This window comes from Zalophus californianus, chromosome 14, assembly GCF_009762305.2.
Source record: "Zalophus californianus isolate mZalCal1 chromosome 14, mZalCal1.pri.v2, whole genome shotgun sequence".
In the NCBI taxonomy this organism is placed as follows: Eukaryota; Metazoa; Chordata; class Mammalia; order Carnivora; family Otariidae; genus Zalophus; species Zalophus californianus.
In genome coordinates, this window is record NC_045608.1 from 17,332,705 (window position 1) to 17,359,249 (window position 26,545).

At 52.0% G+C, this 26,545-nt stretch overlaps 1 protein-coding gene and 1 long non-coding RNA gene across 4 annotated transcripts in view; one reads left to right on the forward strand and one right to left on the reverse strand.

Annotated features, from left to right (window-relative positions):
- WSCD2 (WSC domain containing 2) overlaps window positions 1–26,545 on the forward strand; it is a 112,293-nt gene that overhangs the window by 50,109 nt on the left and 35,639 nt on the right. For 2 of the 3 annotated variants that reach the window (XR_003517044.1, XM_027576861.1), the window contains exons 2-4: window positions 9,775–10,676; window positions 21,079–21,193; window positions 25,047–25,231. Coding sequence is in view for 1 of the 3 variants with exons in the window: in XM_027576861.1 (XP_027432662.1) it covers window positions 10,298–10,676; window positions 21,079–21,193; window positions 25,047–25,231 (679 nt within the window). In the remaining 2 variants the exon portion in view is untranslated. The remainder of the gene's footprint in view (window positions 1–9,774; window positions 10,677–21,078; window positions 21,194–25,046; window positions 25,232–26,545) is intronic. The other variant, XR_003517045.1, reaches the window with a different exon arrangement.
- LOC113912949 lies at window positions 1,246–8,721 on the reverse strand. The gene is made up of 4 exons (XR_003517047.2): window positions 8,537–8,721; window positions 3,663–3,785; window positions 2,517–2,717; window positions 1,246–1,912 (listed from the first exon to the last, which is right to left on the reverse strand). It is a non-coding gene; the product is annotated as an uncharacterized LOC113912949 (long non-coding RNA).

The window sequence follows — 26,545 nt, forward strand, 5'->3', positions numbered from 1 at the left end:
CTTCCCACCTCCCACTCTGCACAGTCACCCCTCTGCCTGTGACATCCTTGCCCCAGATCTTCCCATGGTTGCCCCCTTTCTCATTGATGAGGTCTCCGCTCCAACGCCGCCTGATTCTCAGTGGGTCCTTCTGCAACCACGCTCCCCAGAGTGTCTCTCCCCCTGCTCTTCTCCATCACTAGGGCTTTCAAGTAATTTTAATGGACCTACAGCGAGAAAGGCACTTTACAGTTAGGATCCGGCATGCACACACACACACAGCCGAAGCAAAAGGTTCCCAATACTTCTCCCTTCCTGCGCGTGAGGCAGTGACCTTTCATTCTGTTCCCTCCCCCGGCCTTCTCCTCCCCTCCCCTCCTCTCCTTTCCCCTCCCTTCCTGCCTTCCTCCCCATTCTCTGATACCCCCTGTAGGCCTGCCCCTGTGGGTAAACATTCTGCCCAGAACTACCAGAGCCATCCATTATCTCCCCCAGACGATTACCAACCTATTAAGGGACTCTATGCAAATGTGCCCTAATTGACCTACGACAGAGCAGCTCCTGGAGGAGAAGGCTGACTCCAGATGGCTTAATGATAGGGATTTAGGGCCTTTCTTTAGACGTCACTCTTGGGGAGGAAAGTGATCTGAGAAGGGCGGCCAGCTTGCCCGTGTGACAGGAAAGCCCAGGGGATTGGGCGAGCTGCACCTTGGGCCCCTTTCATCAAACCCTTGGACAAGGGGAGCTGTCACTTCCCCTCTTAACCCGCCTCCCCCACTCCGTCGTTTCCTGTACCTCCGCTCCTTCCCCTGGCCCAGAGTTTCAGTGGCTCGTGGACACCTACTCTGGAGGGTCCCACCTTTTCACGTGTATGATTGCAGTCTCCCTTTTTAATAGATTTTTACTTTTTAAAGCGGTTTTAGGTTCACAGCAAAATGGAGCAGAGAGTGCAGAGACTGCCCGGATGCCTCCGGCCCCACGCCTGCACAGCCTCCCCTGCCATCAACATCCCGCCACAGAGTGGGATATTTGTTACAGTGGGTAGATCTACACTGACAAGTCGCTGTCACCCGGACTCCATAGTTTACGTTCGGGCTCACACATGGGGGTTGGTGGACGTTCTGTGGATTTGGACAAATCTATAATGACCTATAGTCCACTACTCTGGTATCATGCAAAATACTGCCCTGCCCTAAAAATCTTCTGTTCCCCCTGCATCTTTCCTCCCCCACCCCACCCCAACCCTTGGCAACCACTGATCTTTTTACTCTCTCTATAGTTTGGCCTTTTCTAGAGTGTCCTGTGGTTGGAATCATACGGAACGTAGCCTCTTCGGGTTGGTTTCTTTCACTTAGTAAGATGCATTTAAGGTTCCACCATGTCTTTTCATGGCTTGAGAGTTCATTTCTTCTTAGCACCGAGGAATAGTCCATTGTCCAGATGTACTACAGTTTGTTTTTCCATTCGCCTGCTGAAGGACATCTTGGCTGACTCCACATGATTCCAGTTACGAATAAAGCTGCTATAAGCATCTGTGTGCAGGTTTTTGTGTGGACCTAAGTGTTCATCTCCTTTGGATGAATTGGAAGGAGCATGAGTGCTGGATCACATGGTTAGAGTATGTTTAGTTTTGTATGGCTGCCCTTTGAATCTACCCCCAGCTAACTCTTATTGAGTCCCTGCTGTATACCCAGCACCATAGTAAGCAAAGCACCCACATCTTCTCACTTGGTGCTGTCTCTAGGCCTGGGAGGCTGGCACTTGGCCTGCCATGAATCAGGAACCCAAAGCTTTCTTGGCTCCTCTGTCTCCATCTAGTTTCTTCTTCCTTTCTTTGCAGACTAACTTTAGCTCTTTCTTTGGCCATCTGATGACAGCTTCTATTCCAAGCAACAAGCAGAGATTGTCATGTCTCAGATCCCAGCTCCACATTCTGGGGGAGGGGGACAAGAATTGATTGGCCAGTTTTATACCTGAGTCCACCTGTGGTCACCAGCAATGCCAGTGGGCTTATTATGTAGTACAAACATGACCACTGGGGCTTGCCCCCATGAGCAGGGGCTTGGAGGTCACTCACTAGATGGACCCCCCCCCCCCGCAAATGGGTCCTCCACACCTACCTTGGGTGGTCAAGACTCATCAAAACAACTCACTGAATCGTCATCCTTTTCTGAGATGAAGTCTGGGCAAATGGTATTGGTCATGAGAAGGGGAGATGGTCCATTGAGTTGGCCAAAGTTGGGGCAGAGTAGGACCATCTATTGAGAAATTGTTGTGTCAGGCTCGGTGGAATGCAGGGTCCAGAACCAGGCTGCCTGGGTGTGAACCCAGCTCCACCGCTGCCTAGCCCTGTGACCTTGCACAGATGCCATAACCTCTCTAAACCTCAGTTTTCTCATCTGTAAAATGGGGCTAACCAGTGTGACCTTTCTTTTAGGATGGTTGTGCCTGACACATAGCAGGTGCTCAATAAACATGAGCACATCCGATGATTACGGTACTCTGTATTTGACACACATTAGCTCGTACCTTCATACCTTTTCAGTGAGGCAGGGTAGATTGGCCATATTTTGCACATGAGGAAACTGAGTCTTGGAGAGACAGGCCACTTGCCGAAGATCCCACAGCCACCATATGCGTGGGGCAGGCTCAGACCAGAAATGTCTGCCTCTCGATTGGACCCCTTTCCACGGTTCTCCCCTGCTTGTTTCTGTTCACTGTGGTCCCAGCCTGAGTCTCTGCAACAAGTGAAAAAGGCCATAAAGTTTGCCCATGGAGCAAGAGGTACTAGAATCATTACCCAGGGAAACAAAATTTTAATATTTATTTTTAATGGGCACCATATGCTCTTTTTGATTTTTTTATTTAATTACATCATGGCAGATGGCTGGGTGTTAAAGGCCATTAAGCTAATGGCACTTTGCCTTCTCATTTATTTTCCTGAGTTTGGGGAAAGATGAATGATAATGGACACGGATGGTGAGCTGTGGATGCTGGGTGGTGGCGGGTGAGTCCCATCCTAGGAATGGAAGGAAGGAGGTGCGGGGGCCCTCGGACTCTTCCTGGCAGCTGCGTGAGCATGAGGAAGGCAACACAGGTTTTGATTTTAGGAGCCTGGAGCAAGGTTTTCCCCTGTGAACACACACACAAATGTGCACAATCTTGGACACTATAATCCCACTTTTTGGGCTCCCAAAGCAAGTCTGTATGTATTAAAGCTCCCTCTGCACCTTTGCCCAGAGCAGCCAGAATCTGGGGAGAACCAACAGAGCAGGTCCATCGTGGACCCAGTGGCATCATTATACTGTGGACACCCATGAGGGGAAGGACATGTCACAGAGGGGGGGTCCACACACCATGGAGGCATGTGAAGTTCTCCCCCAGGGTTCGTTGGGTTAAGAAAATTCTAGATTCCTAAAGATCACGGGTGAAAACCACGAGACTGGCATATAATTTATAATGGTATTTTGGGGGCTATTTCAGGACTTCTTTCATTGGCCAAATGGCTGGTCCGGGCGCAGGAAAGATGAGAAAGAAGAACTTTGATTAGACTCCCTGAAGAAGAAGTGTTTGAGGGATGGTTTTCTGTGTCTCCAAGCTCAGGAAGGATCCCTCCATTGAGGCTGGGATTCCACTGAAAGCGGGGAGTGGGTAAGGGGGAGCTAGCTGTTCCGGTGGTCTACCTGGTGTCAGCACGTCACGACATTGAGATTTAGACAGTTGTGCACTTGGATTCATGCTCCGTGTCCTGCAAGCTGTCTGCTTGGGCACATCACTTCATCTCTGTGAGCCTTGGCTTTCCCCATCTAGAAAATGGGTATAATCATAACTATGTCTCCTCATTATTGAGAGGTCCTATGTCGCCTTCCAGGAATCTGGACAAAGATCTCCATACAGGAGGTTAATCATAGCATTACTTATCTATAAGGGAAGAAACCTGGAGATATTTTACAGGCCTATTGGTAGGGAAAAGGTTGACTAAATCACAGTATATTCCAGAGTAGTTTATTTCAGAGGCGAAGAGCATCCTGACTTCTTTCCTTCCCTGAGTGGGGAAGAGAGACAGGGAAGGGAAGACACCAACACAGGGTGTGCTGTCAAGTCAGCTACCACTGAGGGAGACAGAGGCTGAATCCCTCCGGGGAGAGTGAAGGAGACTGTATAAACTCCACCTGACAGTTACTCCATCCCAGGGGTGAGGGGGCCGGGGTGTTGACTCCCCAGCTCCCACCATTGCTTCCAAACGGCATTCAGGAGTGTAGTCTCTGGGCGGGGCATATACAAAATCTGTTAGAGACCTATCAGATTGGCAGAACCGCAAAAGGCTGACAACGTAGAGTGTTGGATGCTGGTTTGGAGCAACAGAACACCTGTACACCAACTGGGGGGCCTTGCCAGTACAGCCCTTTGGAAAACCAATCAGCCTTTCTTCGGGTTGTCCTGAGATGCTCACACAGTCGGCCCTGGGAATTCCACTCCTGGGTCTATGCACACCCTACATTCCTGAGCATCAGTATCAGGAGACGACAGGTTTGAGTGTCTGCAGCAGCTGGTGAGGGGAATTCATTCTACCCCGGCCATACAAGCTAAGAATCGATGACAGAGAAGCTCTGTGTGGGAAAATAGCGTCCTTCTTCCAGAAAAAATGGTGCCGGGCAGGCAAAACCGCATACGTGACCTAAAAATTATTACAGTAAGAGGTAACACATAGGCAGCACTTGCGTATATCAACTCATTTGGTCCTCACACAAATCCTATGAGAAAAGTACTATTATTTCCCCCATTCTAGGGATGGAGAAACTGAGGGACAGAGAGGTTAATAACCACCTCAAAGCGTTCTCAAAGGGATTAAATGGCCCACTGGGAATAAGATGCTCGGCACAGTGCCTGGCACAAAGTGAATGCTCAGCAAATACTGGTGATTTCTGTGTAATAATTGTTATCATTGGGCCAAGACTAAAACTTCGTCTCTGGTCTGGGCTCCCAGTTTCTTGGAGAACTACCCCCCCCCCCCCCGCTGCATCTGCTACCCAGAGTGTGAAGAAATCACAACCTCACAAACCTGGATGGTGTCCGAGGGGTCAGCTGGTCCCTGGGCTGGTGCCCTCAAGTCAAGTTCAGGGGGCTGGAGAGAGAGAGGGGGAGGGAGTGCCCACTGCCCAGGCTCATGGGCTTCCAGCCAGACTTACCTGCTCCCGCAATCTGGAGGGGCAGCTCTACACCCCCCCAGGGGAGGGAGCCCCAGGGCTGCTGTAGCTCCCGTTTTCCCTCCCTGCGGGGCAGCTCTGCCTCACCAGTCATTTTCTTGGCAGCTTGGCACCAGAGGTTCACTCGGTGCTAAAAATAGGCTGTGTTTAGACACTCTGAGGCTCCAGCTGGAAACATGAGCTGCAGTAACCAAATGCTGCCATTCTTGCAAAGGGGGCCTCTTGCCCTCCCCCCTGTGGAAACTCACAGTAGCCCTCGGAAGGAGACAGGGATCATGTCATCCACCACATTAGGTCGATGGGGAAACTGAGGCTCCGAGAGTTCTCATGCAGAATGGAGAGGGATGGAGCCTGAGAGCTCGTAGTGAGCACTTGGACCCTCCAGAACCCCAAGAAGAAGGCTCTGTGGTTGACCCATTTCATAGAGAGGAAACTGCAGTTCACAGAGGTGAGGGCACCTGCCCTGAGTCTCACACCTGTGAGCAGCAGGAGAGAATGCTGACGGGATTGTGGTTTCCAACACATAACGGGCAAATGAAGACCGAGAGGTGAAGGCCCACACGTACCCCATGCTCGGGGTTGTAGTTGCGCCGTCTGCGGGCTGGGAAGAACCATCACCTGCCTTATGGGTTGCCAGGAGGGAGGAGTTTGTGAGAATATGTTTGCAAAGCCTTTGCATGCAGTGTCCAGCATGGGACAGGCGTTCAGCAAATGGCAGTTCGCTTCATGTCCCCATTCCCTTTGGGGTTAGAATTTCTGTCTGGAGGGAGACACATAGAGGGAAAGAGACAGAGAGCAACTTGGGAACGGGGAGAGAATGACAGAGGGTCATGAGAGGCAGAGAAGTCTTTGGGGTTCCCTTGGGGAGGTAGGACTGTGGCTCAGCGGGGAGCCCTGAACCCCAGGACCACCCAGAGCTGAGAAATGGAAGATACTGTCTCCACAGAGCCCTGAACATTATTCTCTGAGGCTGTCCCCAGTGTTCTAGTGACAGGGTTTAGGTTTAAGACCCCAGGGGAGGTCAGTCCCCCGACTCTTCTCACTCATGTCCTATACCTCTTGGGGACCACCTGTGCTCCAGATGTTGGGGCTCACTCAGAGAGAGGACAGACAGGATGCCCCCACCTCTGTGGTGTCCAGCTTCCGGGGTGATTTCCCTCCCAGCACTGGCAGGTGCATGGGTGGCTCAAGTCAGCACTGCCCCCGGTCCCCTGGAGGAGCCCCCCTCTTCATAGTCCCTTCCTGGGTGGGCCCCCTTCACTCCCCACGTCACCAATGCCTCCATCTATTTCTGTTCCCTGCCAGCTTCTAATGAGCTCATTATCCTCTTAAAACCCATTTGGCACCCACTTAGAGAAAAGATGTGTTGAAATAGAAAAGAACAAGAAGGGAACAACAAAAAAGGACAAGACCCAGAAATATCCTCAGAGAGACAAAAAGCCACAGGGAACACGACAGCCAGAATCTCCGCCGTCTCCACAGCAGCAAATGTGCTGCTGAGGCAAATGCCTTTGAAGGCTGTTCACATGTGCCCTTGAGAGAAGCGGGGCTGGGGGTGCTTTCCGGGAGCACCTACTGTGTGCCAGGCACTCTGCGGACATCTTTAAATGCAGTCCTTCCAGCAGTACATCTTTTGGGAGGTGTCAAGATTCTTACACCCACTTCACAGGCGAGGATCTTCAGTTGGTGAGAACAGGTGTCTTGACCTAGTCACACAGCAGGTGGGTGGAAGAGGCAGGTCCTGAACCCAGGTCATTCCACCTCCATAGCCCATGCTCTTGACTTTCTACTTCTAGAGGGGCTGGTGTCACCCTGCCCATCCCCTTGATGGCTGCTGGCTTTTCTTCATCCTGGCCCAGCTGCAGAAACATCAGGCATGTGTGTGATCTGCATGGAATACCATGGGTCACCACCCAGTGCCTGGAGGCTTTCGAGCTGTGACCATGAAACGTCACTGGTTCCCCACGCATGCAGTTAGAACATCATCCAGACTCCTGAGCTTGGCCTTCAAGGCTCGTAATGGCTGTGTGGCCCTGGATAGATTACTTAATCTCTCTGAGCCTCATTTCTCTCCTCTGTAAAATGACTGCAGATCTCCCTTGTAGAATTGGTATGGGGATTAAGTCAGAGTACCTGTGTGTTCAGAGCAGTGTCCGGCACATAATACGTGCTCAGTAAACATTAGCTATTAATATTAATTGCTGTTCTAAAAAAATTAATTGCTGTTCTATATCTTTTACGTACATCTCCTGCAGGATTTATCACTATCTAGTATAGTGATTTAGTGTGGTGGTTGATTAAGTTGCTATCCCCCTCAGTAGACTCTGAATTCTCTGAAAGTGGGACTCTGGATGATTTATTCCTGCGTCCCAAGCACACACAATAGGCAAGCAACACATGTTTTTGAATGAATGGAAGAACGGGTAGACGGCTGGATGCGGGAGAGCTGCATGGGTGGATGGGCTGCTGTAGTTCAGATGGATGGAGAGATGGATGGTGGATGGATGGATGGGTAGGTGGATGGATGGATGGGCTAAGGAATGGACAATGGATGGATGGGTAGATTGTGGGTTTTTTTTTTATTTTATTATGTTATGTTAATCACCATACATTACATCATTAGTTTTTGATGTAGTGTTCCCTGATTCATTGTTTGCGTATAACACCCAGTGCTCCATTCAATACGTGCCCTCTTTAATACCCATCACCAGGCTAACCCATCCCCCCACCCCCTCCCCTCTAGAACCCTCAGTTTGTTTCTCAGAGTCCATCGTCTCTCATGGTTCGTCTCCCCTCCGCTTCCCCCCCTTCATTCTTCCCCTCCTGCTATTTTTTTTAACATATAATGTAGTATTTGTTGCAGAGGTACAGCTCTGTGGATGGATGAGCAGGTGGACTGATGGATGGATTAAAGGATGATGGGCAGATAGATGAATCCATGGATGAACAGGTGGTTTGACTCCACAAAAGCATGGATTTGGGGCTGTTTTGTTTATTGATCTATTCCAAGTGCCTAGAACAATAACTGGTGCCCAGTAGGTGCTTAATGCTTTGTCCGGGAATGAGTAAGATGGCATATGGAGGACCGATGGAATCTACCTTGAACCACAGTTAAACTCCCAAGCAGCTCTGGATGAGAGGGGGCTGTTACCATTCGGATACTCCATTGGCTGCCAGTTAATCCTGTGCATTGGCCAAGATTGTCATGAGGCCCCCTGCTGGTGATAATATGAAATCACATTGGCTAGAAGGCTGTTTCCTAATTCACATTCTGTTCTCCTCCTGGCTAATGATCCTTAACGTTTAGTCATAAAGCAGTGCCCTCGGCCCTCTGTGCCCATCACCATTACCTGAGGGCCCCTTGTTACACCTGTAGGTTTCCCCTTCTACCAGAAATTCTGGTTGGAGAAATCCAGAATCTTCATACTTGACCAGACTCTCAGGTGATTATGAATTGGATGTTCCTTGGACCACACTCTGAGGGGCCCCCTGTCAAAGAGTGAGCCACTGGTCGCTGGGAGGCAGTGGAGATGGGCTCCTGCCTCAGGGTCCTCTCTGAACCCCCAGCTGATATCCAGTCACGTGGGACAAAGCTGAGTCACAAAGGCAGTGGTTATGAGCTGTGGTTTTGCATTTGGACTGTCCTGGGTTGAAATCCCAACTCTGGGTTGGCTATGTGGCCTCAGTTTCCTAATCTGTAAAGTAGGGAAATTGTTACCTCCTTTAGGAACACTGGGAAGAATGAATGAGTAATACACGTAGAGGGCTTGGCACAAAGCTGGGCATACTGTAGATGCGAAACAAATGCAGAGCGAATGACTCTGTGGCTAAATAATCCTGATTTCCTTTTCTTCCTTGGATAGAGGAGAGGGGCTAGGGCTTTGATCTCTCCCACTCTAGAATGTGAGCCCTGTGAAGGAAGGGACTTATCTCCAGAACTTAGGACAGTGCCTGCTACATAGTAGGGGCTCACTAAGTATTTGCTGGTGGTGGGGGGGTGAATTTCATCTGGTTCAGAATCAGCCAGGTCCATCAGGCAGTTCAGCAAGGACCCTAGAAGGTACTTTTTGGACTTAAAATAATTTCATGAATCCGTGTATATTTAACAAATACATATGAAATGTGGGGCATAAGAACTTGTGCTTGTCCAAGATAAAGCTTGTCCCAAAATGTGGGCCCCATAGGAGTCAAGACCCCAAATTCCCAGTGTAGTTTAAAAAAAAGGCAGGGAGGGCGCCTGGGTGGCTCAGTTGGTTGGGCGACTGCCTTCGGCTCAGGTCATGATCCTGGAGTCCCGGGATCGAGTCCCGCATCGGGCTCCCTGCTCGGCGGGGAGTCTGCTTCTCCCTCTGACCCTCTTCCCTCTCGTGCTCTCTATCTCTCATTCTCTCTCTCAAATAAATGGATAAAATCTTTGAAAAAAAAAAAAAGGCAGGGATTCCAGAAGACCCAGCAGTGCTGGGTGCTTCAGGACATTGGTCCCCCCCCTTCTCTGGGCCTCTGCATCCCCCTTGAGAGGTTCAGGAACCCTTTGAGCTCTGGCCTCTGTGAGGGGGCTTCTTAAATCTGTGCCCACACTGTTTTGCAGGTGGCAGCCCTGAGCCTCAGTGCTTGAGCCGATGGAAGCCCGCCAGCTTCTGTTTCCATGAGGTGGACACACTGAGCTTGGCCCCCAGCTGGGGAAGGGGCCAGAAAACCTCCCTGAGTGAAATCATCCAGCCCTGACAGGCCTGAGGAGCCAAGAAGAGGCGAGAAGTGAGCCGCAGTGCCGGTGGCCGGTGGAATTCTCCTGCGATTGCTATGGTCAAAGTTCTTTGGGAACTCTCTGATGCAGAGAACAAGATGTAGGAAAATGGGACCAACTCCCGGGTGTTGGGCCCCTTCTGTGGGCCAGAGAAGTTCGCCTTGACCTCAGGAGGGCCAGACTTGGCCTCCCGCTCTGGTTTCGGCCCTCACCTTCACGGAGGGAAGAAGGCTGCACACCCCCAGGGGTTCCATCCCTGAGGGAAGCTTGGGAAACGCAGCCCCCTCCCTCCCCTTCCCGAACGCCCCCACCCCCCCCAACGCCCCACCAGCCGAGCCCCAACGAGCCAGTCCGGAATGATCCTGCTATGGCCAAGCTCTGGTTCAAATTCCAGCGGTACTTCCGCAGGAAGCCCGTGCGTTTCTTTACCTTCCTGGTGCTCTACCTGACGGCCGGGAGCCTGGTCTTCCTGCACTCTGGCTTCGTGGGCCAGCCCGCTGTCTCCCAGAACCAGGCCAGCCCCGCCGCGGGGGTCCCGGCCGAGGGCGCCGAGCTGCCCTTCTTGGGCGACCTGCATCTGGGCAGAGGCTTCCGGGATGCGGGCGAGGCCTCGAGCCTCGCCCGCCGGTACGGACCCTGGTTCAAGGCCAAAGACGGGAGCGAGAGGACCAAGCTGGGTGATTACGGTGGAGCCTGGAGTCGAGCCCTCAAGGGGAGGATCGTCCGGGAGAAGGAGGATGAGCGAGGTAAGGGGTAGACAGGGACCGTGACCAAGGAGAAGGGAGGGGCTGAGAAGAATATACTAACAGCCACCAGGTCTCAGTGTTTAACGGGAACCACCCTGCCATGCGGTTACCACTATCGACATGCCAGGGGCTCTGATGTCACCTCCATTTCAGAGAGAAATGGGAAGCTCAGAGAGGTAGAGTAACTTGCCCAAGGTCACACAGCTTGTAAACAGCCAAGCATGGGTTTGGACCCTGCATCTGTCAGAGTTCAAAGCCTGACACTTCCTCGCAGCCTTCTCAGGCTTGTTAAATAAATACACATGAAAATGAAGCAGCATCTACTGAGCACTTACTGTGTGCCAGGTACTTTTCTAAGCCCTCTACATGTATTGAAGTGTTGCCACGATTCCGCGTGGATGGCGCTCCTGTTCCCATTTTAGGGATGGGGAAACTGAGGCACCACGCGCCCAGGGCTGTGAGAGCTTCTGCTCTACTGTGTGGCCTATCAGCCTGCCTCGCCAGATCTCTTGGGGATGGCTCCTGGAGGGCATCATGGCCCTGGGCATATTTCCTTGAGTTTTCTTAGCCTTTTAGCCAAAAAGGGCTCTCCTTTGTGAGTGCAGTACCTTACCTGATTTCCGCTCAGCCCCACGGACTTGAGCAAGGAGTGTGACACTATACCCAGGTTACACCTCTGGAAATAGGCTTGGTGAAGGGGGACGCTTGCCCAAAGCCGTAGAGTGGTAGAGTTGAACTCAAACCTGCCTGGCCCGAGTACTCGGCCTGCTAACCATCTCCCAGAGTGGGCTGAGGTCTGCCCAGCGTCTGCCCAGTGTGCGGGGGTGGAGCCTGCAACCCTGCAGCTCCGGAGATGAACACAAATGCACGTTTTGGGAGTCCGGACCAGATGGTTTGGGAAGATCCACCACCAATCAGGACAGAAGGAAAACCTCCCCAGCCTTTGTGTTTCCTGCCACATGTCACACTTCCGCTGTGATTCAGCTCCTAGAAAACCCCTTCTCTCACCACTGAGGGAAACAGGATTAGCGGCGGGGACTCACCCAGGGGAGCACGTTCCCCTGCTTCAGCCCCACCCCATACCTGGCTCAGGAGCCAGCCAGGAGACCCCACCTTCCCACCCTTGGGGATTTCCTAGAAGCTGCCTCTTCCAAGAATGTAGCGTTCACAGGGAGGTGAAGGAGAAGGTGGGAGGTGGCAGAACAGATTGGGGCACTTGGATCTGTATTCCAGTTCCATCCCAGCCAGCCATGTGGCTAGGCACATGGCTTTACCTCCTCAGGCTTCAGTTTTGTCGTTTATGAAGTAGGGACAGTGATCTCTCCTGTCTGGGCTTTTCCTGAGAGCTCACTGAGACAGCACTTGGCACATAATAGGTTCTTAAAGGTGACCAGGAAACTCTCATGGATCTGCCTGTGGAAGGGACCCCATCTTGTAGGCACGGGTGAGGTGTGAGGTGCTGCACTGATGGAGAAATCGGGAAGTGGCTTTTCTTTCCTTCTCCACCCACCTGGTTGTCTCTCTCCCCAGCCACTCCCAACTCCTTCTGGTAGTTTGCAAGCCCCAGAGTTTGTCACAAGCCCACACCTTAGGATATACTGTTATCCCACCTAGGATAAATTCCAGAGTCTCCTACTGTGGCCACCTCTCCAATCTCATCTTGTAAAACTCCCCCTCTCCCCCTCGCCACCACACCCTGCCCCACTGTCCTTCTTCCCCTTTGCTGAACGCACCAAGCCCATTCCTAATGCAGGGTCTTTGCATGGCCAGTTCCTTCTATGTGGGATGCTCTTCCTCTGTATCTTCCCATGGCTCCCTTCCTCCCTTCCTTTGGGTCCCCAGTCAAACCTCGCCATCCCATAGAGGCCTTCCTAAGTACAATAGCCCCACTTTGTACGTGGTCACAACCATATTCCCCAGTTTTGTTTTTGTGACGGCACTTACCATCATCCAGAAGCATCCTCTTGATGTGTTTGCTTCCTTGTTTGTAGTCTGCCTCCCCTCCTAGACTGTCAGCTCCATGAGAGCAGAGATGTTGCCAGTTCTGTTCCCATCATTCCGCCCCCACCCCGGGAAGGGGGGGGGGGTGGGTGTCTGTTCATTCAGCACCTGGGACAGCACCCGGCACAGACTTGGTGCTCAGTACCTACTTGGTGAATGAATGAAGGATTGGATGGACCCATGAATGAATGACCATCCCTCTGTCTGGAGTGCCTCCAAGGGTCAACGCCACTCTTCCTCCAGCTCTCATCTTCATTCACCTCCAGGAAATTGTCCCTGATGCCCACCCCCACCCCCGCCAGGCTTGGTCAAATGCTCCTCCTTCCTCTCTGGTCCTTGCCAGGGTCTTTAGGTAAATGATAATCGCCGGTGCTTCTCAAGGTTCCGGACAGAACATGAATTCCTCGTGGTGCAGTTGATACAAACAGCACTCACAACACCTCCCAGTTGTTGGGAGAATGAACTCTCACTGTCATTACTACTAGCAATTACTGTCATTTCTTAAATACCTACATCATGCCAGCCACTGTCCTGTTTTCACATATGAAAGATTTTTTAAAATTTTATTTTTGAGAGAAGGGAGAATGAGTGGGGGCAAGGCACAGGGAGAGGGAGAAGCAGACTCCCCCTCTGAGCAGGGAGCCTGACACAGGTCTGGGTCCGAGGATCCCAAGGTCACAAACTGAGCTGAAAGCAAACACTTAACCGAGTGAGCTCCCAGGCACCCCTGTTTTTCACATATTATTTGAATGGAATGATATATGTAAGATGCTTATCACATCTCCGGGTTCATAATAATAGGTCACCTTCACTGGTGGTGTTATTATCCATAGCAATAATAATGGCTACCATCTCTTGAGTGATCATTATGGGCTAGACCATGTTGTAAGTGCTTCATTTCCTTATTTAATTATCCCAACATAGAAAGTTAGAGACCCCTGTCGTTCTGTGTCACAAATGGGGAAAATTTTAAACTCAGAAACCTAGGTCACATGGGTCAAAGTGAGGAACTAAGATTTGAAACAAAGTCCATTTCATTCCAAAGCTTGTGAGCCTTTTCCTGTACCATACTAATCCCTCTGCCCCTGGACATCGGATATATTTTATAAAATGTAAAGAGAGAAGGAAGAGAAACTAAGAAAGAAGCCCGGAGCCTAGAGCTCACAGCAGGCAGCCTTCGGAATGAGGCGGCGTTATTAAGAAAACACAAATCCAGCCTGTCCTTGATTAACTTATTCAGAGTTCAGTGAGGAAAGACAACATATTAGATTAACGCTACTAAAAACAAGACGCTGCTTTGACCTGACGCTGAACGCATTTGGTTTTTCTCTGAAGCTGGCAAGGGCTCTGCTTGATGCAGTGATGCGGGCCTGGATCTGTAAAGGATTCAGAGCCCATCATGGGCTGGGAGGGGAGGGAGGAGCCGCTCACGGGGCTGGGCTGGGGCCGGGTGGGAAGTCTGACTTCCCAGGTGGAGCTGGCCCCTTGGATGTGCCATGCACCTTGCCGGCTCATTTAACCTCCCCCAGCCCTGGGAGAGCCTGTGCTCTGAGCAGCCAAATCAGGGTCCCCCTTCCCGTTCTATAGCTTGCTGACTGTGCAGCTTTGGGCAGGTCACTTCACCTCTCTGAGCCTCCCGATTCCTTTTGGGGCTAAGAAGTACATAAGAGCAGCCGGCTGTCATGATGATTGCCTAAGATGAATCGACTGTGTGCTAAGTGCCAGGTACTCTTTGAAACACTTTGTACCTATTACATCACGTAATCTTCATAAGCAACCCAGTGAGGTGCACGCTGTTGTTAACTCCATCTTACAGGGAGGAAAGGGAGGCACAGAGAGGTTAAGGCACTCGCCCAAGGCTGTCCAGCTGGAGGAGGGAGTAAACTAGCAATGTGAACCCTAACCTTCATAGCACCTCACTTATCGGTATACAGGAGGTGCTCAGCACAGAGCCTGGCACACAGTAAGCACTTAAGACATGCCAGCTATTATTGTCAATACTTTAATCCTGCAGAAGAAAACAGAAAAGCGTAGAGGTGATGGGGCTTGCCCAAGGGGACACAGCTAGCCACGGGCAGAGCCTGTGCAGAAGCCAAATTCAGTTCGATTTTGAAGCCCGGGCATGAAGAAGGACAGGGAGAGAATCAGTCTGCGTTTTTGGAAGGAGCAGCAGGGCACCCATTCCCCATCTCCTCCAGTTGAAGATGCAGTCTTTGCAGGCTGTTGAGGGTCTGGTCTGTGTCAGGGACTGTGCGTGCATACCCTCAGCTTCCCATCAGGCAGCAAGTGGAGCCCCTTTCATGGATGAAGAAACAGAAGCTCAGAGAGGTTAAGTAACTTACTCAATGTCACACAGCTGCCAAGAGGCAGAGCAAACTCCAACCCCAGTCTGAGCCTAAGCTCTTATTCTTAACTGCTGAGCTGTACAATCCCCAGCTCACTCCATCCATCCATCCATCCCATATTTATCACATGCCTATGTGCCCTGCCCAGTGCTAGTTGGTGGAGACACAGGAATGATTCAAGCACAGTTTTCCCCACTGAGGAACATTCACAGCCCCTGGGGGGCAGACAGGCAAGTAAAACGATAAATCTATATGTTCAGTAAATAACTTGGTCCTGATTATCAAAATCACACCTGCTCATTGTAGGAAACTTAAAATGTATAGAAAGAGATGAAAATAAAAATGGCCCGAGCCTCATCCGCCTGCAGCCACAGTCCACACTGGGTGCCTTGCCCTCCTGCCTCTTTCCTTCCTGAGCGTATTTACAAAGCACATATGCTGTATTTAGATAGCATTGTATCTTGCTTTCCCCCGTGCTAGCGCATTTTCCTTGTGGTAAAAATTTTTCTGCCATGAGCCTAAATTATTTCCAATTTAAAAAAGCAATGGACAGTATCTGGAGAATTGTTTAGAACAGCATTAGGGAGGGGTGGGCCAGGGGATCTGGCATCCCAAGGGAGGGATCCCTTTCAGCCATGGGGGTGCCTTCTTGGAGGAAGAGATTGTTGAGCTGAGTCTGTGGGATCTGTAGGCTTTGAACAAAGTGAAAGATGCATCCTTTGTACCCCATGGAAGCCCGGGTATGAGCAGAAAATCTCATTCTCTGCACTAGGAAACCCAGACAGTGTGGGAGTGGTCATCTTGAAGGATGAAGAATCAAGGATGGGAGAGAAAATAACTCCTGAGTCTCTGCTCTGTGCCAAGCCTGGTGCCAAGGCTCAGTGTATAGGTTAAGCCGACTTACAGTCCGTTTTAACAATACCCCTTGTATTCCTGTTCCAGCGCTGCTGTAAAAAGTAGCAGGACCTAGGTGGCTTAAAGCAACAGCAATGTATTCTCTTGCAGTTCAGGAGGCCAGAGGTTCAAAATCAAGATGCTCAGCCGGGGCGTGCGCTCTTAAAGACACCAAGGGAGAACCCATTCCATGCCTTTCTCCTGGCTTCTGACATCACCAGCAACCGTTGACATTCCCTGGCTTGTATCTGCAAAACTCTAGCTTCTGCCTCTTTTCACATGCCGCCTTCTTGTGGCTCTGTGTCCTCCGATGGCCATCTTTTTATAAGGATGCCAGTCCTGTTGATTGTCCTGCCCCCACTCCGATATGCGCTCATACCTTAACGAATCACATCTGCAATGACCCTGTTTCCAAATGAGGTCACACATCCTTAAGTTCTGAGCTCAGGATCTCAGCTTGTATTTTTTTTTTTTTTTTTTTTTTTTGGTCGGTATGAGGGGTCGGGGGACGACGCAATTCAACCCATCTCCCTTCTTTGTTATTCCCGCTTTCCAGGCAGGAGAATGATACCTCCAAGAGCTTGGACTGGAACCCAGATCTGGTTGACTCCTGAGCTGGTTTTCTTCCCGCACTCCATACATAATGTCTTTTGTTTGTGAATCTAATCACAGACAGTAAAGAGGAGTACAGATCCGTTCATGTTTAGTTATCCTTTCAACAGATTACCTTTATCGAAGAAAGCAAAATTTCTTGAAAAGGAAGATTAATTGAAGCAAAAGGAAAGGAAAGGGGGAAAAAAACACAGTCGGGAAGGCTCTATTCCAGATGCCTGCATTCTCCAGGGCTCCCCCCCTCCCTGGTTCCTGTGCTGGACATAAATAGTCCGGCCGGGGCGACTCTGCCATTTCAGCAATATTTGGATAGCTGCAGAGATGAGTTGATAGATGGTGTGAACTCGGCCATTTCTCCCCCTTCAAGTGGCCTGTGATTTTGTCCCTGTGTTACATACCTAATGTCCCCCTCGTCTTGGAGACATCGTGCCACCCCAGTAGGATCCGAAGGCAGGGCGCTGGGGAAACGGCTGAGGTGGGTTGGCGGGAACCACACCGATGGGGTCAGCAGGTGGCAGGCACCAGGGGCGGGGATGACAGTTGTGATGACCCCAGCCTGCTTGGAAGGGTCTGCGGGGAAGGACGCACCTCCCAGAACAGGGAGGAAACTGATTCAGTGTTTGTTTCCTGACTCACAGAGCTCAGCCCGTTCATCAGGTCAAAGTGTGTAACACACCCGTGTTTCTCCAGGGCATTCATGAGGGACTGTGTATCTCCCCCCCCCAACCCCCCTCTGAGTACCTGTTGTGTGAGACCTCACAGCCTGATGTCTGGCCTGGTGGGAGGACAGAGAAGTGGTGGCGCAGCATTTAAAAGCCCAGGCTTTGGGGCAGATGGACCTAAGGTCAAATCCTAGCTCTCTTCCAAGGGGCCCTCTCCCCCCACCGCCACCCAGCCTCTCCCCTGCGCAGTCTCTCTGGCGAGGACAGAGATGTCCTCCTCCCAAGCTGAGACTTGCTGTGTTACAGGGGGAAGGGGCAGGTTTGGAACGGACAGGTCTGGGCATGGATCTGGTCTAGACCCTCAGAGCTGGGTGGATTCAGGCAACTTAGCTTGAGTATTAACATGTGAATCAGTGCCACTTTGGTGGCAAGGGACAAAAACCCATCTTGAACCAGCTTAAGCTAAAGAGGAAAATGCATTGTGTCTTGTCACCCAGCTGCGGAAGGGACTGGAGTTTTCAAAGGAGTACCTTGTGCCCTTTGTCTCTCTGTGACTCTGTGCTCGCCTCTGCATTGGCTTCATGCTCCCAAACAGGCTGACTTTGGTGCCAGGGATTATGGCTCTTGGCCGCTCTGGGCTTAACAGAGACTTGCCAGTGTCATTAACCCAAGGGAGACAGATTTCTTTCTCCTAGCTTTGATGAGCAAGAATCCAAGGAGCGGGCCACGTGCCCTTCCCTGGAGCAATCAAGCAGTCACTGGCTGGTGGGAGGTGCAGTATAATTGGCCCTGCCAAGGTCAGGGGCGGGTAAGGTCTGTTAAGAGAAAAATAGAAGAGGTGGTGCTTTGAAGGTGCAAATGATATCATGACAGTCCCGCCTTCACTCCAAAGTGGACACATGTCTATACACACGTATCCTCTGACTGTTGTTACTCTGAGGATCAAAATTTCATCTAGCAGGATCCACTATCCCACAAAGAGCCAAATGCCCCTACCCTCACCCTTAGGTGAGACCAGCCGAAGCCATAGCACATCTCACTTCAAGCCCAGTGGATCCGGGGGCATTAGCATTTCTCCCCATCAGGTCTCAATGTGGCTCTTAGTGATCCTGGACCCTAAGGAAGCAGACCCTCCCCACAAATAAAACAGTGGGGAGGGCAGACCTGGGCTTAAATTTTAATCGAGATGCTTACAGGGTGTAGGAACTTGGGGCAGATGTCATAGCTTCTAATTCTACTTAGAAAAGAGGAAAACCAGAAGTAACATTTGTGGTAACTGCTCAGAACATACACCATATGCCAAAACAGACTCGCTTCTAAGGCAAGCAGGTGTGATTGCCATTAGGATCAGCTTCCTCATCTATAAAATGGGTTAATAAGAAGCTTGTGAGGGTGTGAATGTAAAAAAAAAAAAAATAATAATAATAATGCTACACAAAATGAGCCAGTCAGAGAAAGACATACCATATGATTTCACTCCTGTGTGGAATTTCAGAAACAAAACAGAGGAGCGAAAGGGGAGAAAAAAGGAGAGGGAGACAAACCAAGAAAACAAATCCAACTCTTAACTGTAGAGAACAAACTGATGGTGACCAGAGGGGAGGTGGGTGGAGGGATGGGGAAAATAGGGAATGGGGATGAAGAGCACACTTATCGTGATGAGCACTGAGTAACGTACGGAATTGTTGAACCACGGTATTGTGCGCCTGAAATTAATGTAACACTGTCATTGTATGTTAACTGTACTGGAATTACCTGTTAGAGAGAGAGGGAGGGTGCGCGCGCGCGTGCATGCGGTGGGGGGGGGAGTGCAGAGAGAGAAGCAGGCTCCCCGCTGAGCAGGGAGCCAGATGCGGGACTCAATCTCAGGACCCGGGGATCATGACCTGAGCCGAAGGCAGATGCTTAACTGACTGAGCCCCCCCAGGCGCCCCAAAACTTTAAAAATTTTTAAAAATTAAAAGGAATGGCCCATAGTATACAGCATATAGTAGGCGCTCAATACATGCCCCCCCCACAGTCTTTTGATCTGACAGCAAAGACCTCGTGCTGCCAAAATAATTTTCCCTCCCTTCCTCGCTCCCTCCTCCCACTCCCCCCCCCCGCCCCCACCTTCTACGATCCATCCCGGGATACTCTGTCCTTTACTGAACTATGTTTACACGGTTCACTGAGTTTACTGAGCCCGAAGTTCACCAGAGGCTCCGTCCCCCAGCTCAGGTGCGAACAGCACCCATGCCCCAGTCATGGGGCCAGGACTCCCTCTGTGACAGGAAGGCCACACACACATCTTTCTGTTTAAGCTGGATTCTTCTTAGTCAACCTCAACTTATAAAAGAAATTCAGAGTGATCAGGATGAGGCCCGTCTCCAGTGGGGCTGACAAATTCTGCACTTAGCAGGCTGGCACTGAGGGGCACGGTTGCTCGGGAGGGAGCCTGCACCCTCTGGTAGAGCCCGTTCTCCGCCACAAGCGAGGGGGGCGCCAGCCCACAGCTGAAAGAGCAGGCCAGCCAGGGAAAGTGACCCGTGGCACGTCATATTGTCCTCAGTCATCCTCTGCAAGGGCTGGTGACATCCTCCCATTACCTACAAATGGAAAAGTGGAAAGAGTGCTGGTTTGGGGGGTCCCCTAGACCTGGACTTAAATCTTCCTTCTGCCACCACTGAGCCTCGGGCGTTAGGCCAGACACTGGGTCTTCCTGGGCCTCTGATGAGTCATCAGAGAGCACGAACTTACCAGCACTTCCCACTTCACCTGGGTCCTTGCAAGGATCTCTGGGTTCCAGAAGTAAGCAGGGGTTCAGAAAACGGGCTCTGCGGCCACATCGCCCGGGTCCACCCTGGCTCCACACATACCAGCTGTGTTTCCTTGGGCAAGTGACTTCACCCCTCTGGGCCTCAGCTTCCTCTTCTGCATAGAGTGGGAATATTAGCACTTGAAAGATCATCGTAAGGATTCAGCGAGACGGTCTGTGTAACCCACTTAGCAAAGCGTGTGTCCCAATTCTAAGACTATAGAGGGAAAAGACTGTTTTATAAGATGTGAAGTGTGGTCTTCATGTGCAAGAATGACTATTTACCATGAAGTACAAGAACATACTTACTACTTTAAGAAAACTCTGTATGGTGTACAATTGGTTTTTATACATCATTTAAAAATTTTCTTTGGATGAAAGCACTCCCCTTGGCCTGCATGTAGGCAAACTATAAAGTGCCTGCTCAGCGCTGTGAATGGCCAGATTCCTATTGCACTCGTTTTCCTTTGTGCCGATTACGCACAAGACACTATGGTAGAAACATTTATGCACATCATTCCATTTTGACCTCACTGGGTTACTATTTTCATCCCCACGGTGAAGGGAACTAGACCTTAGAGAGGTACCCTGGCCCAAACTGACTAGGCCAGTGCCTGGAACGGACCAAAGCGGGAAGCTTTTGGGGCTATCCTTGGAGGTATCCAAGTCCACATGTCTGAGGAAAAGTAAATATATTAAGGCAGCTTGTAGAAATGAGAACACGCTGTTAGCTGTGTCAAGCTCTTCAGAGCTGTCTCCATGTGAGTCTCATCTGCGTGGTGCTTGGACAGTGACCCTGGCTTGGCTCCCTGGGTGCTCAGTTGTCACTGGTAGAGCCCAGGGGCTTGGCCTTAACCCTGGCCGCAGAACGGTCCCTTCCTCCTCTGTTGGCCTCCACTGCCTTTATGGGTCAGGGTCTGCCAGCCCACGTGACTTTCAGTCTCTCATTTCTGCGTTTCTGCCCAGAGGAAGGAACTGCTACCAAAAGGTCAAGAAGGCCACGTAGCCACAAGGACACTGGTTACCATTGGTCTGCAAACCCTTTTCTGCTCTGTCCCCAGCCAGATCTGACTTTTCTCCTCTCCCCAAAGCCAAGTACATCGGCTGCTACCTGGATGACACCCAGAGCCGGGCCCTGCGAGGCGTGTCCTTTTTCGACTACAAAAAGATGACCATCTTCCGTTGCCAGGACAACTGTGCAGAACGGTAGGGCCCTGATGTCCCACGCTCCATTCATTTCAGACTCCTTTCCTTCGGCAGTGTCCCTTCCTTTTCTGTGGAAGGGCACAGTAGAGGATGAGCATGTGGCCACAAGGAAAGGGTGATGCCGGGGTGCATGCGTGTGCTCGTGTGTGTATGCAAAGGAGCAGGATCGTTGGTCTGTGGGAGTTAGTGATCGCGTAGCCGTGTGACGTGGTGCCTCAGTGTGAGTTTGTATGTACAGTGTGCAGGGTCAGCAGCTTATGTTTGGAAGCTTCACGCACATGTGTCATGATCTTTAAGTAATAGTGGTTGTATGTGCAGGAGACTTTGTGAATCTGTGTGCGAGGGTCCAAACTTGTGCTCATGTGTAGGAAAAACCTGCGGGTGTGACTCGGTGAGCAGGAGGCTTGTATGACATCCATGGGACATCTTGTAGGGTGAAACACTCACCTGTACCCACAGGGTTTTCCAGTTGAAGAAAGTGATGTTCTTGATGAGGACACATACTGGGGGAGGCACCGGACTTTCCAAGGGTGGATGAGGCCCCACAGGACAGGCAAGTGGGGACGGGACCCTCAGTCTGGGCCTGGGCCCCAGCATTGCCACCTTGACCTGGGGTGGCTTGTGAAGAGGCTGCTAGCTTGCCCACCTTCAGACTCTAGCTGCCTGGCTCTGAGGTCACAAACTCTGAAGGACCTCAGCTGCATGGCCATCGTGGAAATGAGCACGTGGGTGGCCAAGGGACTCCTTCCTCTGTCCTTGATTAGGAAGCACTGTCCCCTTTATAATCATCTCCCTGAGCACAGGTTCCTCTCCAGCTTGGGAAAGACTCCGAGCCCTTGAGGATGATCAATTCGCTCACGTATCAAACTGGGAGACACAGGAGTTCGTGGCCCCCGTGGAGTCACATCCTTGGCCGGGGAGACCGGCACGTAACACAGAAAAGGGCTGTGTAGCGGGATGAGGGTTCAGGTGGCAGGAACTGCAGACCGTGGAAATGCAGCAGAGGCCCCCAGCCTGCCTGGGGTGTCAGGAAAGACTCGGAGGGGGTGACAGCCAAGCGGAGCTTCAGAGGATGAGTCAGATGAACTCACATAATCCACTTGAGTTCAGCAAATATTTATTGCTGCCCACGTGTGCGTCCGGGTGCTGGAAATGCAGCCATGAGTCAGCCACAGCCTGCCCTCTGGGGGCTCCCCAGCCAGTTGGGGAGACGGAGGCAGGCACAGGCTTGGGGGATAGAAAAGCAGCAGCTTACACGTGATGGGCGTTTGCTCCGTGCCAGGCACTGTTCTCGGCACTTTGCAAATACTAACTCTTACCCCCCCTTCCCCTCCTGCAAGACCCCTATGAGGCAGATGAGGAAACCAGAGTATGGAGCCTTCAAGCATGATGGGTGCTGGGCAGGGTGTGCTGTCTAGACTATGGGGGCCTTGCGAAGGCTGATGGAATGCAGGGCTCAGCAAGAGTTACAAAGGTGAGATCTAGAGCCGAGTTTTGAAGCATGAATAGGAGTTTTCTAGGGAGTCACAGTAGGACGGAAAGAACAGCATATTCAAAGACCAGACCTCCTGCAAGATCCTCAACACCCAGCATCCTCAGGTTGGCAGGGTGGAGATGCACAGGGAGTCCAACAGGGAGCCGTCAGGAGGGAGGGGAAACAGCAGGCTGGCTGAAGCCTGCTGACGCAGAGCCTTGAATGCCATCTAAAGCATCCACATTGGCCACGGGCAAGGGGTAAACTGCTGGAGGGTGTTAATCAGAGGATTGGTGTACATTCATTCAACAAATATTCGTTAAGCACTTACCATACACCAGGTGTTGAGAATGAAGAGGTAGGTTGGGGGAAGATGGGGGTGGTGGGAGCAGATCATCTAGGACAGGGGTCCTCAGCCTGGAGTGGATATCCACATCACCTGGACTCTGGTAAAATAGATTGCTGGACTCCATTCCCACTTTCTGGTTCAGTAGGTTTGGGTGGGGGTGGGGGGGTGAGGGGGCAGATGGTGGCAAGAATTTGCATTTTTCCTGAGTTCCAAGACAGAGACCATACGGACTCTGCGTGTCCCAGGCCCACGGCTGGGGCACCACTGCTCTGATTTTCACACAAAGCCGCACGTTAGAATCACAGGGCCAATTAAATTAGACCCTCTGGAAGTGGGAGCCAGTTGTGACATTTAAAAAATGTTCCCCAGGTGATCCTAATGGCTGTCCATGTTAAAGAACCACCGATAGGGTTTGGAGGCTGAGCCAAGCCATCTGGAAGCTTACCTGCAAGGCAGTGGAAGCCTGGGGTGGGGGGGCGGTTAGGGAGTGAAGAGGTGTGATGTTTTAATTCCGGAAAGATCCTTCTGGCGAAGGCCACAGCAGGAACATCAGGATTAACAGTCTGAGGCCCTCCCAGGGACCACTGGTGACCCAAAGGACAGCAGGGCCAACTCCATTTCCCTTCCTATATTAGTTATCCATCGCTGGGCCACAAATCATCCCCAAATTTAGCATCTTAAACCAACAAACATTTATCATCTCCCAGTTTCTGAGTGCCAGAAACTACGATCGGGGAGTGGGATTAGCCAGGTGATTCTGCCTCAGTGTCTCCACGAGCTTGCAGTCAAGAGAGGGCCGGGACTGCAGCCGTCTGAGGGCGTGTACGGGGCTGGAGAATCCCCCTCCCAGACAGGCACTCACAGCTGGTGGCTGTTTCCTCCCACAGCAGCTGTCCCTCACCCTCCCTGCTGTGAGCCATCCCAGGGAGGGGGCTAGGGGGAAGATACCACTTGCTCTGGCATTGTAACACCCACTGGAAGCGTTTCCCCCCACCTTGGAAAACGTTCCTTCTATCAGTGGGTCCAGTTATACGAGAGGGGCTCAGGGCACCCCAGAACCAGGGCTTCAGAGAGATGGGATGTGTGAGACAGACCGACGGAAGGCAGGCTGGCCCAGCCCCAGAATGCTGGTGGGGTTCAGGCACCAAGATGCCCATTTAGTTTAAGCTGCTCGTGCTGCACCTGCCCAGATGAGTGTGTGGAGCAGAGCATGGCACGTGCCACCCGGGTGGTGGAGGTGTGTGGAGGCACGAGTCTGCCGGGTCTGTCTGTCCGGCTGCCCACAGGCGTCCAGGGTGAAGACGTGAGCTGACTGCTCCCCTTGGGGCTGCCTTGCATGGCCAGGGGCCTGCAGACCAAGCCTTCCTGGTTCTGGAGAATGCCTCACAGGCAAAGGGGCTGAGCGGGGCTTGTCCAGACCCTCCCTCCCCCTCCGTCCCCACCCCCTGCAGCCAAAGCAGGCCATGCCTTTTCGCCTGTTTACAGAATGGGTGTCCACTGAGAGTCCTTTTTAGGAAATAGTCCGATGGCTATGGGGGAAAAAAAAAAAGAAGTCGAAAACCTTGCAGTGCCTGGATGTTTTGTTTTGTTTTAGGGGAAGGAATTTTTTCCTTGGCTGGATATGTGACCCTGGTTTTGCCATCTTCCGAGGGGATACGAGATCCCTGCCTCCTCCCTTCATTCCAGCTCTTCTCAAGGAACATGGAGGCATCATTCCTAGGGGACGTTTCCTGGAACAAAGGGGCTGGACTCTGGAGATATAATTAGCGCGTGGCTCTAGACGGGAGGGGCGAGAGAGTGCGTTGGGATGGAGGGACCCCAGGCTCGGAGGGGCGTGTGTGTGTTTGAAGTGTATAAGGTGGGTGTCGGTAGGACACATGTGGCCACGTGGGTAGGTGTATGGGGAGGAAGGCACGGGGGTGGTCCTGGGGGTCCTGGGCCCCAGAGCCCTCCCATCCCCCCCTGAGTCTCCCGGTCCCTGGGGGTCTGCATGGGGGCAGCCACCCCGGCCTGACCGCAGCCTTCCCCAGGGGTTACCTGTATGCCGGGCTGGAGTTCGGAGCCGAGTGCTACTGCGGCCACAAGATCCAGGCGACAAACGTGAGCGAGGCCGAGTGTGACATGGGGTGCAAGGGCGAGCGCGGCAGCGTGTGTGGTGGCGCCAACCGCCTCTCCGTCTACCGGCTGCAGCTGGCCCAGGAGTCTGCGCGCAGGTGTACGTGAGTCGGCCCCGCCCCTCCCTGTGGCTCCTCCGCGGTCTGCTGCTCCCTGCCCTGCGCCTTCTGTGGCTCCCCAGCACCCCCACGGTTCTGCCCCTGCCCCAACTTCCACCACAGCCCTTGCAGAGCTCTCTGCTCCGGCTACTCCGAGTGTTTCCACCTGTCCGTGTCCTCTCCCTCCCACACAGCGCAGCCTGCTGTGTCAGGGGCAGCCCTCCTTCTCGAGAACCCTGTCTTCCTCCGGGACGAAGTGAGCTAGAGCCTGAGCTGTCGGCCTTCCTGATTTTCTGAAAGCATACTGTCTGTAACAGTGATGCGGACGAAGATGAGGACCAAAACGATGGCGAGAGCAGACACCCGGTCCTTTTTTAAATGCCTTTTGCAGAGTAGCCCATCCTCACAGTGACCCTGCGAGTTGGCACTGTTCTTCTCTGACTCCCATTTTATAGACCAGGAAACTGAGGGTCAGTGTCACATAAGCCGCAGAGGATTTAAACCAACTCTGGAGCCTACGTCTTCAGGGCTCCCATAGAGAGAATGTCTTGCTTGTCGGTGCTTCAGTCTTGTTGGAAAAACTCTCCGGTTTCCACACGGAGGGCGGGAGGGAGAGAGGGAGGTGAGCGGGAGAGTGTGGGCGCTGGCCCGTCTTCGGCAGACATTGTCCCATGTCCCCGCCTCTGGCTGCTTCCTAACAGTTAATGTTTAGCAAGAATCCGCTGTGTGCCAGGCACTGTGCCAAGCCCGCTGCAGGACTGTTTTCATATCCCTTCCCTGTAGCTTCCTCAGGCGGTTACCAGTGTTAATTCCCATTTTACAGTGGGGAAGCGAGTTTAAGTGCCCAAGGTCACCCAGTCTATTTAAAGGTGACCCACAAACCTGTGAAAACTGCGAAGGGCCTGGACAAAAGACAGGGGGCTGGGTTTCTCCCAGTTACCCTTCTGATGCAGACCCGAGGCAGAGACAGGAACCCACAACTGCATCTCTGACCCTTGGGCCAGGGCTTCCCAAATTGGAATGTGCCTTGTTACCATGCAGATTCTGTTTCAGCTGGTCAGGGTGAGATTTTGCATTTCTGAGGAGCCTCCCAGGTGATGGTAGGCTGTTGGGCCAGGGACTAAACTTTGAATAATAAGGCCTCAGACCTCAGCAGAGCTGACACGCCCTGCCCGGAACATTGACCTGCCATCGCGGGCGGCTTTGCCAGTCTTCCACGGGAGTGCCGTTGTTTATACAAATTCGTTGGTTGGTTTGCCTGATAATGCGTTCCGTTTTCCAAATCCTGTGCTTTTGAAGCCCCTGCTCAAGGTTTG